We start from the raw sequence: 12,459 nt of genomic DNA, 5'->3' as shown, positions 1-12,459 counted from the left end.
AACAATGAAAGGTTGGGTGGGTTTTCCACATGCAGCAACTATAGTGTTTTTCCTCCTCGGGGATTTTCCTGCCTGCTATCATTACAGAATGTCTTGTGTTTGAGTGTACCACTAGTAAAATAATACTTCGTTACTGACGAGACAGAAGGGTGGTCTCAAGCCCTTCTGATAGCCAAGATTCTCATTTAATTTGGGAGATGATCTATCTCATAAGATCGTTGTGACTGTTCTCTGATTTGTTGTTGCTGTCAGGAAAATCAAAAGCCTTTAGTAAGGAACCTTCATTTTATTACTTTCCTCATTACTTTGTGGGCTTTGATATCTTCCAGTCAAACATTTCTCAGTCAAATAATTTGGGAATTTTACAAGCTGCCAATTTATCACCTTCAGATTAAACAGTCAGAATACGTTTCCATTGAATATATTGCTTTTCAACAGTGGGTGGAGCTAGCATTCAGAAATGGATTGACTTCATTCGTTCAGCCAATAGGACTGAGTCTGTCAAATTGTGAAGCTCCGCCTCTGGCTCTAATTTTCCCTCTTTGACTCAGTCCCTCTTTAAGTCAGAGCTTTTGGGTCTGGCCTCCTAGCCGTGCCTCAAGCAACATGGCTTTTTTGTTAAGGAAACGTTTCCTTGCCTCCGATCTTGGTCACAGGAGCTTTGTGCTCCAACCTAGCAGCTTTTTTCTGTAGAGGTGAGCAGACCTGGCCAGGAGCTCCTGTATTCCACTAATTATCACTGCTGAACAGCTGATTGTCCAGCAGTTGTTCAGATTTCTCTGGTGACCTTTGGAGGCCCTTGTTAGTTGCCTCAGCCAACTTTCTGTTGCAGAAGCCTCGTGGTCTGCGTATACCGCCCGGAGGAGTCTAGCACTCCACCCATTACCACCAACGATGTCAGGAGAGGCAGCGAAGAACATCAACCGTTTGCCACAGGAGCTTCCATGCTCAAGCAGCCGGCTGCCTCATCCCTGCGGCATCAGAGCTCGTCAGCGCCACAGGCCGCATTGCAGCTTCCAAATGAAACAGAGTTTATTTTATTTATTTATTTGTTTGTTTGTTTGTTTGATTTTTATGCCGTCCTTCTCCTTAGACTCAGGGCGGCTTACAACATAGAAACATAGAAACATAGAAGACTGACGGCAGAAAAAGACCTCATGGTCCATCTAGTCTGCCCTTATACTATTTCCTGTATTTTATCTTAGGATGGATATATGTTTATCCCAGGCATGTTTAAATTCAGTTACTGTAGATTTATCTACCACGTCTGCTGGAAGTTTGTTCCAAGGATCTACTACTCTTTCAGTGAAATAATATTTCCTCACGTTGCTTTTGATCTTTTCCCCCAACTAACTTCAGATTGTGTCCCCTTGTTCTTGTGTTCACTTTCCTATTAAAAACACTTCCCTCCTGAACCTTATTTAACCCTTTAACATATTTAAATGTTTCGATCATGTCCCCCCTTTTCCTTCTGTCCTCCAGACTATACGGATTGAGATCATTCAGTCTTTCCTGATATGTTTTATGCTTAAGACCTTCCACCATTCTTGTAGCCCGTCTTTGGACCCGTTCAATTTTGTCAATATCTTTTTGTAGGTGAGGTCTCCAGAACTGAACACAGTATTCCAAATGTGGTCTCACCAGCGCTCTATGTAAGGGGATCACAATCTCCCTCTTCCTGCTTGTTATACCTCTATGTTAGCAATAGCACTTTTTTAACAGAGCTAGGCTACTACCCCCACAATCTGGGTCCTCAGGTGTATCAGGTAAGACCAGTGCCCCTTCTCAGCGAATTTGTGCAGCCAAAATTATTTTTATAGTCCATTAAGCCTCTTGACCGTGAACTGGTTTAAGGCATTAGAAAGCTTTTTTCCATGTAGGTGAATTGTTATTTTGATCACCATTTGCCATAATATTTTCCTCTCTCATTTCTCGTGGTTTAGAAAAGTGTGCAGTGTTAGTGTGGTTGGTTGCACGATCTGCCTGATGTTTAAGCTAGGTTTGACATTTTTATCCACCCACCAAATCCTCAGAGACGTGGGGTAGGCAGATGTTGTTGCGATGTTGTTCTTTGGTGGTGTCAAAGGTCTCATCACAAGATGTAAGCTGTTGCAAGTATAGCTGCTTTTTATCGTTGATTGATGGTGATTTTTGTCAGTCCTGATGTTGCGCCAGCTGTTTCAGGATTTGCATCCAAAGTGCCTGCGACTATTGGTAGTATCTGTGCTTTCTTTTGCTACAGTCTTTCTATCCCTGCAGGTCTTTGTAGTTTGTGATATTCTTGTCTATTCTGCTGCCTCCAGGTACTATCAGATTTCTTTGCCTTTTTTTTAATAATCAACAGTTGTTTATTTGAGAGTATTCTGTAGCAGCTGCTGGTCTGCTTGAATTCCAAAGTTTCAAAGTGCTTTAACTTCATTTTCTATTACTGTCTCTTTATTGTGGCCCCAGCATTAATAGGAAAGTGAACACAAGAACAAGGGGACACAATCTGAAGTTAGTTGGGGGGAAGATCAAAAGCAGCATGAGAAAATATTATTTTACTGAAAGAGTAGTAGATCCTTGGAACAAACTTTCAGCAGACGTGGTAGATAAATCCACAGTAATTGAATTTAAACATGCCTGGGATAAACATATATCCATCCTAAGATAAAATACAGAAAACAGTATAAGGGCAGACTAGATGGGCCATGAGGTCTTTTTCTGCCGTCAGACTTCTATGTTTCTATGTTTCTAACATTTCTTGCTTGCAGACAAATTGTATTTCTTGCACATCTCCCAAAGCACCATTGTTGCTTCTTTCTTATCCTGCTGCTTGTGATCAGACTGTGTGATCTTCCTGCAGCAATTAACTACCGTATTTTTCAGACTATAAGAGGCACTGGTTTATAAGACGCAGAGGTAAGTAAGAAAAAAAAGTTTTTGTCTTCCCTGGGCTCCAGAAGCACTCTACGGGCCTCCCACAACCTCTGCGCGCCCTGTTTTTTTCAAATATAATCCCGTTTTTCACCCATTTTTGTGAAAAACAGGGCGCACAGGGGGTTGGGAGGCCTGCAGAATGCTTCTGAGGGCTGGGGGAAGGCAAAAATTCCCCCCATTTTTGCAATTTTTTGCCCTTTTCTTTTGCAAAAACAGACTTTTTTTCTTTCCCTCAGCCCCCAGGAGCAATCTGCAGGGCTTTCAAACTCTCTGTGCATCCAGTTTTTGTGAAAAATTGGCCTCTTTTCCCAAAAAATGGGATGTGGGGCTGGTGCTTGAGGCTGTATTTGGTGTATAACATGCACCAACATTTCCATCCTCTTTTGTTGTGGGTGGAGGTGCACCTTATACTCTGAAAAATATGATTGGCAGTCTACTCTTTTTTTAATATTTGCTGTCTGTTGCTGTTTTCTCAATGTTGAGAATGTTCTTGCGCAGTCAGAATTAAGCGGTTCTTAACTTTCCCACTCTTTAGCCATTGGGGGTATGTGTCTTTTTACTTTTTTATATATATTCCTATTTTTTTTAAATCTGCCAATTATATGTTTTTAAGCAAAATAATGTAGAGCTTAAGGTAAAAAAAAGTCCTTAACAGAACTGGAAAATATAGAATCTATGATGAAATAAACTCAGAGTATATAATAACAACTTGCACTCCCCATGTTGACAAGATACCTGGACAAGAGTTTATGAATCTTTTTATGCGTAAAAGAATGCTAGCTTAAAATACTGTTAGAATGTCTCAGGGCAAAATAAAAGATAGAGGAATGTACTTGCATTACTTGTTTATTAGTTTGGTTTTTGGTTTTTTTTCCGTTTTTGTTGTCTTTAGGGCTCCCAAGATTCATTACCCAGCCAGAGTCTGCATCTGTCCATAGAGGAAACCCCATAGTTCTTAACTGTGAAGTTAATGCTGACTTAGCACCGTTTGTCAGGTGGGAACTGGATCATCAGCCCCTCTTTCTGGACGATCGTATCCTCAAGTTGCCAAGTGGAACTTTAATTGTCAGCAATGCTACAGATGAGGATGCCGGAACTTACTGTTGTGTTATCGAAATTGGGGGGTCTCCCAAATACAGCGACGAAGCTGAGATTAAAGTTCTTCCAGGTACAGGCAGCTGCGCTGAGGGTTCTTTCTTGCGCTCCTGGTTCTTTCTTGCGCATCACAAATGGGATGTCGGAAATTCTAAAAACTTGGTCTTCAAACTTGCTAATTTGAAATGTATGCTTCTCTGGGGCCACTGAAAAGTTTATTTTAAAGCAAGGATGACCAATCTTGGCACCTTTTAACACCCGTGGACTTCAAACTTTTACTTCAAGCTGTAAAGAACATCTGTTCCAACAGTTTCGATAGTCTTGCCAGAATATTAATGAAATGTTTTATACACCTGTTTTTACAAGGCAGGTGTAGTTTTAGACACTACGACAAGATAAGGCTGATATCTATTGTTATTATTTTATTATTATTATTTATTAGACTTGTATGCCACCCCTCTCCGTAGACTCGGGGCGGCTCACAACAGTGATGAAGACAATACATAACAACAAATCTAATAATTAATATCTTAAAAAATAACAATCTATGCCAATTTCAGGCTCATTTCTCTAATCCTAATTTGCTGTTAAACGTTTAACTCAGCGGTCCCCAAACTTTTTACACAGGGGGCCAGTTCACTGTCCCTTGGACTGTTGGAGGGCCGGACTATAAAAAACCCTGTGAACAGATTCCTATGCACACTGCACATACTTTATTTCTTTCTCTCTCTCTCTCGCTCGCTTTCTTTCTCTCTCTCTCCCTCTCTTGCTTTCTCTCTCTCTTGCCCTCTCTCTTGCTTTCTTTCTCTCTCTTGCTCTGTCTTTCTCTCTCTCTCTCTTGCTATCTCTCTTCCTTCCTCCCTCTCTCCCTTTCTCCCTCCCTCTCTTTCTCCCCCTTCCTTCCTCCCTTCCCTCCCTCCTTCCTTCCTCTCCACTTCTTTCCCTCGCTCTTTTCCCTTTTCTTTCCCTTCTCTTTCTTTCTCTCCACTTCTCTCTCTCTCTTTTCCCTCTTTCACCCTCCCTCTTCTCTCCCTGCGGAGGACTCACCCGACAAGCCTCCCCCCGGACTCCCATTCAATCCCCATTCAGAAAACGGGAGCTAGCAACTCTAAAGAGGAGGAGGAGGCGGGTGTGTGCGTGTATGTGTGTGTGTGTTGTGCCCAGCTCGGCTTTCAGCAAGCCTTACTTTACCTCGGGTGAGATGAGATTGAGGGGGACGTTCTCACTGCTTTTCCAGTGCGGCCTTGCAAAAGACCCACGGGCCAGGTAAATGGCCTCAGCGGGCCGCATGTGGCCCGTGGGCCGTAGTTTGGGGACCGCTGGTTTAACTAGAAGCAAGTGAAGAACCAGTTAGAATATTATATTAACATCCTTTTTCATTGAATCTAACTTGCTTATTTCCTGATACTATTTGCAGAATCCAACCTTTCTTCGGGCTTGCTTTTTTTGAAACAGCCCTTTCCCCTTACCAAAGTGACTGGGCAGAGTGCAATCTTACCATGTGTTGCGTCAGGCATTCCTGCCCCTCTAATCCGATGGACAAGAAAAGAAGAAGAGCTCGTTACCGAAAAGTGAGTTTTTAATCCTGATGTTCTGTGTGGAAGTTGCTGTTGGGAAGCAGCTGGGTAGCAGACAGAGCCGGTCACTACTGTCCCGTATCATGAAAACTGCTAAAAAAGAGGGACCTTAACAACCGTCAGTATTGATGAAGGTGTTTGTCAGATTTGTCTCTGAGTTAACAGAGCATTGAGGTAGCAACAGTAGGGTCATCTTCTTTCAAAAATGCATGATACCAAACTAGGAAATGGCACAGCTGCTTTGGGGAGCAACTGACCGTCCCTGGATGAATGGCCATGCTGGATCCAAAAGCCACCTTTGGCTCTAGATATGTATATTGAAGGTCTTCCATTTCTTCAAAATGTAGTCCCCACAAGCAGCTCCTCTACAACTGGGACCACTAAAACTGAAAGCCACTCCCAAACCCACTATTTGGAGGTATATAATATATATCTTGATTTTTATTTCGCATTCTGGCATGGTTCATGCAATCAAATGCTTTGTTGTGCTATACTTCTGTCTATCCAGCTTTCCAATCTCTAAGCCCTACAGGATTTGATGACACAACTGTATATACCAAGGGTCTTAAACCACGGCACTGGAGCAGCATGTGTCTCTTGCGGCTCCCTGTCTCTCAAAGTATGCATCACAACCGCCAACGTGCAACACTGGCCAGCAGAGATTTATTGAGCTTTTCGACCCATCTTTGTATATATATATGTCACATGTTGTTTGTTTTTTGCTGAATTTGAAAATTAAGGGAGATTAGGATAGATCTATTTCGGCCTTATTTTGGCCTCATCAGCTAGCCATACCCACTGGGACTTGAACCTGCAACCTTTGCCTTGTAAGGCAGAGAATTATCCTCTAGGCTACAGTATCCAATCCCTTCAGCTCTGCACCAGGGAAGGGTTACATATTTTTGTGTCGAATCACCCTGGTGTATTGAAGGAACATCACAGCTCCTTATTTGCCTCTTGGCACAACCCAGGGCCATTTCCAAGGCAGTTAACTTTATTGATAGCCGACAATTCTATCTGTATGTGTCACATGTTTTTTTTTGGTTGGTTTTTTTGCTGAATTTGAAAATTAAGGGAGACTAGGATAGATCTATTTCGGCCTTATATATATTTCAAAATGTTTTTCTTGCATGCAAAAATAAAAAAAATGTTTTCTATATTGAAGTTCATTGATTTCACAAATGCAACATACTATAGTTTTTTTATATACATAGCATAAGGGTAAAAAAATGGTATATGCTGTGTTATCTTCATTTTATTTGTTTTATTTTCTACTTATAGACCGCCCAACTCCCTGTGGACATTTTAGGTGTCAAAAGGATTTTGTGGCTCTCGGTGTTTTCTTTTCTGTGGGAAACGGGTCTTTGAGTATTTAAGGTTGCCGACTCCTGGTATATACTTTGGAAATATCCCCCCCCCCTTTTCTCTCTCTCTCTTAGTATTCAAGCTCTTGTGTGTTATTATAAGCTCAGTGCTTTTTAGCTTTGTTCATTGGAGCTTTTGTTTTAATTATTGTTTTTGTGTCAATTATTAACTCTTCAAACATTCCTAAGCCTTGGATAGTTGCTATGGCAATGTTGGCTTGTATCACCTGTAATAATTAATGCAGCAGATTTTCAACCAGAATATTTTCAGTTGAATTTAGAACTTAAAATGGTTTGAGAGGAAAGATGTTAAAAATATTCTGGGTTCGGAAGAACGTTGTAAATATAGTAGAATATTAGTAGCTCGGGTTGGTCGTTGGGCTATTGGGTTTGAGTTCCGAGCTTGGCAATTTGATTGTGAACATTTCATCACATTTCACTTTGAATTGTGTTACTCTGTGCCAAGCTCACAGCTCAAACCAACAGACCAATGTTGTACATGTTTGTATTTTAAAAAATAAACCTTAATCCCTCATAGTTTTTTTTTAAAAAAACCACTCCAATGATGTGTCTTGTTTTATACAGTTCTCACAAATTTCTATTCCTATCTGGGGGAACTCTGAAGATAAATGACATCACCGAAGAAGATTCAGGAACTTATACCTGCATCGCAGATAATGGGAATGAAACTATTGAAGCTCGAGCTGACCTTATTGTGCAGGGTAGATATACATCTATATCTATAAATCTCTCTATATATATTTATATGCATATACAGTACAGTGTTTCCTCGACTTTCGCGGGGGATGCGTTCCGAGACTGCCCGCAAAAGTCGAATTTCCGTGAAGTAGAGATGCGGAAGTAAATACACTATTTTTGGCTATGAACAGTATCCCAAGCCTTCCCTTAACACTTTAAACCCCTAAATTACAATTTTCCATTCCCTTAGCAACCATTTAGATTATTACTCACCATGTTTATTTATTAAAGTTTATTAAAACAAATATTTATTAAAGGCGGACGAAAGTTTGGCGATGACATATGACATCATCGGGCGGGAAAAACCGTGGTATAGGGGAAAAAACAGCGAAGAATTTTTTAATTAATATTTTTGAAAAACCGTGGTATAGACTTTTCGCGAAGTTCGAACCCGCGAAAATCGAGGGAACACTGTATACACTGTTTTAAAAAAAAGAAAAAAAAAGAAAGTGCTAATATAACTGAGACAGTTGAATTCTTTAAAAAAACCATTGCTTTGTTTAGGAGCAAAATAAATGTAGTTATGGTTACCGATCCCAGGTATTGGGAGGCCAGTATGACAGCAAGAGTATTATCATAGCTTAGAAATGGAATAATAGATCCTTTGAAAATTAAATTTATGGACATTTCTGTACAGAGTTGGGAAAGAACTCCGCTTAAACCACTGGAAAGGTTCCACCTTGAAAACAATGCTAGCTAGCCAGATAAACAGATGGCATGAGATAGATAAAGGTGCTTCATTTATTACTTTGCAAATACAGAGCTGACATTGCTGCCGGGTGGCTTGAAGATAACAAGAACCTTTCTCTCCCAAGAGTGCAGTGTATTCTTCAATAGAGACGCACAGTATTTTTTATAGTAAGGTAGATATCCAGATCAATGTACACAAAGACTGTAGTACATTTGCAGGTGGATAATATTATTCACCTGTACAGTGATACCTTGTCTTACAAACTTAATTGGTTCCGGGACGAGGTTCTTAAGGTGAAAATTTTGTAAGACGAAACAATGTTTCCCAGAGGAATCAATGGAAAAGCGATTAACGCGTGCAAGCCCAAAATTCACCCCTTTTGCCAGCCGAAGCGCCCGTTTTTGCGCTGCTGGGCTTCCCCTGAGGCTCCCCTCCATGGGAAACACCACTTCCGGACTTCTGTGTTTTTGCGATGCTGCAGGGGAATCCCAGCATTGCAAAAATGAGCGCTTCGCTGGCAAAGGAAGTCCAGAGGTGGGGTTTCCTAGCGAAGGGAGCATCATTGAAATCGCGGCATCGCAAAAACATGGAAGTCCTCAAAACCCCACCTCTGGACATCTGTGTTTTTGCAATGCTGAGATTTCACTGAGGCTCCCCTCACTGGGAAACCCCACTTCCGGACTTCCGTTGCCAGCGAAGCACCCGTTTTTGCGCTGCTGGGATTCCCCTGCAGCATCACAAAAACACGGAAGTCCGGAGGTGGGGTTTCCCATGGAGGGGAGCCTCAGGGGAAGCCCAGCAGCGCAATAATTGGTGCTTCATTGGCAATGGAAGTCTGGAGGTGGGGCATCCCAGCGGCGGCGGTGGGTTTGTAAGGTGAAAATAGTTTGTAAGAAGAGGCAAAAAAATCTTAAACCCTGGGTTTGTATCTCGAAAAGTTTGTATGACGAGGCGTTTGTAAGACGAGGTATCACTGTATTTGTACTACAAGTCAGTCCTGGTATCTGCATGGACTTTTTTTGGCAACAATTTTTGAAGTGGCCTGCCATTGCTTCCTTCTTAGGAATAAAAGTCACCCAGCTGGCTTTTCACCTAAGCCAGGACTGAAACTCACAATTTCCTGGTATCTGACCTGGTGCCTACACGAAACTGGCTCTCAAACGACTTTCGACCTCTGTAAATTTCCAACTTTCAATTATAGGGCTCTGTATTAAAAGGTATATTAAGGAAGAGGAAATTGATCTGATCTCACTTACCAGATTTCCCTTGTATCAATGATCAGAAGGTAGTTTTCTCTTTTATCACTGTAATTCAGGAAGTAACATGGAGACAGATAGACGAAAAGAAGGTTATAAGTTCACTTTTCAGCTGGGAATGTCAGCCACTGTATTTAGCTCTGCAGGATATTCCTGAAAAGGATATGACGTAAATGACATTGATTTTTTTTTTAGCTTCTTGGCCTGTCAGTGTCAAAAAAATTCCAACATGGAATTTCTCTTTGTTCTTTTAAAATGAAGATTTGAAATGAACATTTGAAAAATGTAAATGGACTGATAGCATCCCAGATTATTCCTGCAGCCAGAGTATATAGGCTGATTTAAATAATATCTCTGTGCTAAAAAATGGGGTTGAATTCCGTGTGTCTGTGAGTGAGTGAGTGAATTTAGAAGTTATTATTGCTCTCTTTCATTAAATGAAATAAAATAAAAGCCTTGATATCACATGTAGTTAATTCCTCTGCCTTTTTTTTTTTTTTTGGACACCTGGGGAATCACCTAGGAGTCTCTAGTGGCAGAATTATTTTCAAAAGCATCCTTGCTATGTTATAAATTATTCTGGACTTTAAAAGAGTTACAAGATGGAAATATTGACAAACACATACCCAAAGTAGCATTCTTCATCAACAGTCTTCTTTGCCTTAATTCTTTACAGACATCATTTAGAAATAATGAATTGCTTTGGGTTTTTATTTTTTTGAAGAAGCATTCTGAAACTTAAAACCAAGAGATTAATGACTAAATTTTGTGAAAAATTGCTTCTTCAGTAAGAGCTTCCCATCAAATCCCGTGGGACCAAAATATATCCCTGAGTAGTTGATATGTATATACATAAAAGTATCGGTGATAGTGATATTGATCCTCAAGAGAATTGTATTTGATAGCTTTTAGATTTCAGCTAGGATTTCTTAAAAACTGATTTATAATGTATTAACAAAGCTTTATGCCAGCTGCTGTTTTATGATAGCTTGCCACTTTTAGAAGATTATATCTGCTACACTGACAGCATTTTATTTGCTTTCCCACTTTTAAATTCTGCAACAGTGAGAATTTTTTTGTTTTGTTTTTGGCACTTATCTGAAAGCATCGGTTTTATAATTAAAATTAAAATTCATTTGGCTAAAAGTGAAGGGGATGTTTTTAAAAATATATTCTTTTGACTACGAAATGGCAAATTCTTAACAAGTTATGGAAGGTAATGGGGTTTGTAGAGACTAAAGGCAGATATATTGATATACATTACTGTGTACAGTTCCAACAATACAGTTCTAAGCATTCATGGTTAGAATATATTTCAGATGTATTTATTTGAATCAGTTCCTGTGTTGCTGACTGAAACATCGTGGATGCGTCTCACTTATTTCATAGAAAACAGAATGATTCCCTTTGCCACTCAGAAAAGGTCATTTGTGGGTGAAGTTTGAGCGTGTGCTTGAATGTAGACACTCAGAATTATGTTACACTCATTAAAGCAGGACATTTGATCTTGATCGGCTAATTGATATAAAAAAATATTGCTGAAAGCTTTAACTGGGATTTCACAAGATAGTTGCCAAGAGCAGGCAATATGAAAGTCAGCTGTAACGCTCGCCTTTGCTTCTCATAAATTATTTGTTTAAAGTATAATTTAGTAATTAAAAAAAAACTTTTAAAATTTCCTCCTGATAAACCTTAGTAAAATTGAATTGCTTAATTCACCAATATCAACTGTATTTGATTAGTCAATCGACCATATCAAAGCGAGAAAAAGGACCACATCGGTCGTCATAAAACTGTGACTGGTTAAAATACAATAAAATTGGCTAAAATAGAGGGAATTTGAATAAATAATGTTAAAATGCAGTATAATAAGCTAAAATTGAGTAGTAAAACATGAGAATATAACTCGTGCAAAGGATTATATTAAACAAATCTAAGATACTGATATAAAATATTCTTAAGTAAGTTCATCTCCTTTGCATGCCACCCCAATATGGTCTATAAAACGTATTCTCATCTGAACAGCCCTGACTATAAACTTAGCGGTTCTAGAAACTACATATATATTTGTACCCTGAAGAAAATATGATAATTGTTTATTACAGTCCCAGTGTATGATTTTGTCAAGTAGGGGCTGTAAATACAGAGGTCTTACTGAGGAGTATAGTTTACAGTTGAGTAGCACATGTGCAATGTCTTCTATTTCTGGTGCACCACGAATGCATGTTCTCTCCAAATATGGTACTTGGTGGAATCGTCCATATTTGACCATAGAATCTAACTGCTCAAATCTTGCTCTAGTGAGTGATGTTCTATGGTATTGGGTCAGACCCATTGTCAGGTATTTTTCTAGATGAAAGGCTTAATTCATTAAATCATCATTTCTTTTTAAAGCATCTTAGAATAAAGTTAGATATCTTTGAAATATAAATGAAAATATAGCCTCCGATCAAGCCATTTTCTGTTTGATCAATAATTAGTCATTGACCTTTCTTTCCCTTTGAAGTGCCTCCCACGTTTATGAAGCAGCCTGCTAATATTTATGCACGCGAATCCATGGATATTGTGTTTGAATGTGACGTGAACGGAAAGCCACCTCCAGCGGTCAAATGGGTAAAGAACGGAGATGTGGTCATCCCTAGTGACTACTTTAAAATTGTAGTAAGTACATATTTAATAAGACAATTTGGTCTGGTTTAATTATCACAAGCTCGCGCTTAGAAGCCACAGTGGCGCAATGGTTTGGGTGCAGTACTGCAGGCTATTGCTGACCGCCAGCTGACTGCAATTTGGCAGTT

At 39.8% G+C, this 12,459-nt stretch overlaps 1 protein-coding gene across 4 annotated transcripts in view; it reads left to right on the top strand.

The window, feature by feature from the left end:
* Positions 1 to 12,459, top strand: part of NEO1 (neogenin 1) — an 88,657-nt gene that overhangs the window by 39,030 nt on the left and 37,168 nt on the right. For all 4 annotated transcript variants that reach the window (XM_070762646.1, XM_070762648.1, XM_070762647.1 and 1 more), the window contains exons 3-6: positions 3,812 to 4,087; positions 5,432 to 5,585; positions 7,541 to 7,677; positions 12,168 to 12,322. In XM_070762646.1, the coding sequence (XP_070618747.1) occupies positions 3,812 to 4,087; positions 5,432 to 5,585; positions 7,541 to 7,677; positions 12,168 to 12,322 (722 nt within the window). The remainder of the gene's footprint in view (positions 1 to 3,811; positions 4,088 to 5,431; positions 5,586 to 7,540; positions 7,678 to 12,167; positions 12,323 to 12,459) is intronic.

Source organism: Erythrolamprus reginae, chromosome 10 (genome assembly GCF_031021105.1).
Source record: "Erythrolamprus reginae isolate rEryReg1 chromosome 10, rEryReg1.hap1, whole genome shotgun sequence".
In the NCBI taxonomy this organism is placed as follows: Eukaryota; Metazoa; Chordata; class Lepidosauria; order Squamata; family Dipsadidae; genus Erythrolamprus; species Erythrolamprus reginae.
This window is presented reverse-complemented; position numbering and strand designations above follow the sequence as displayed.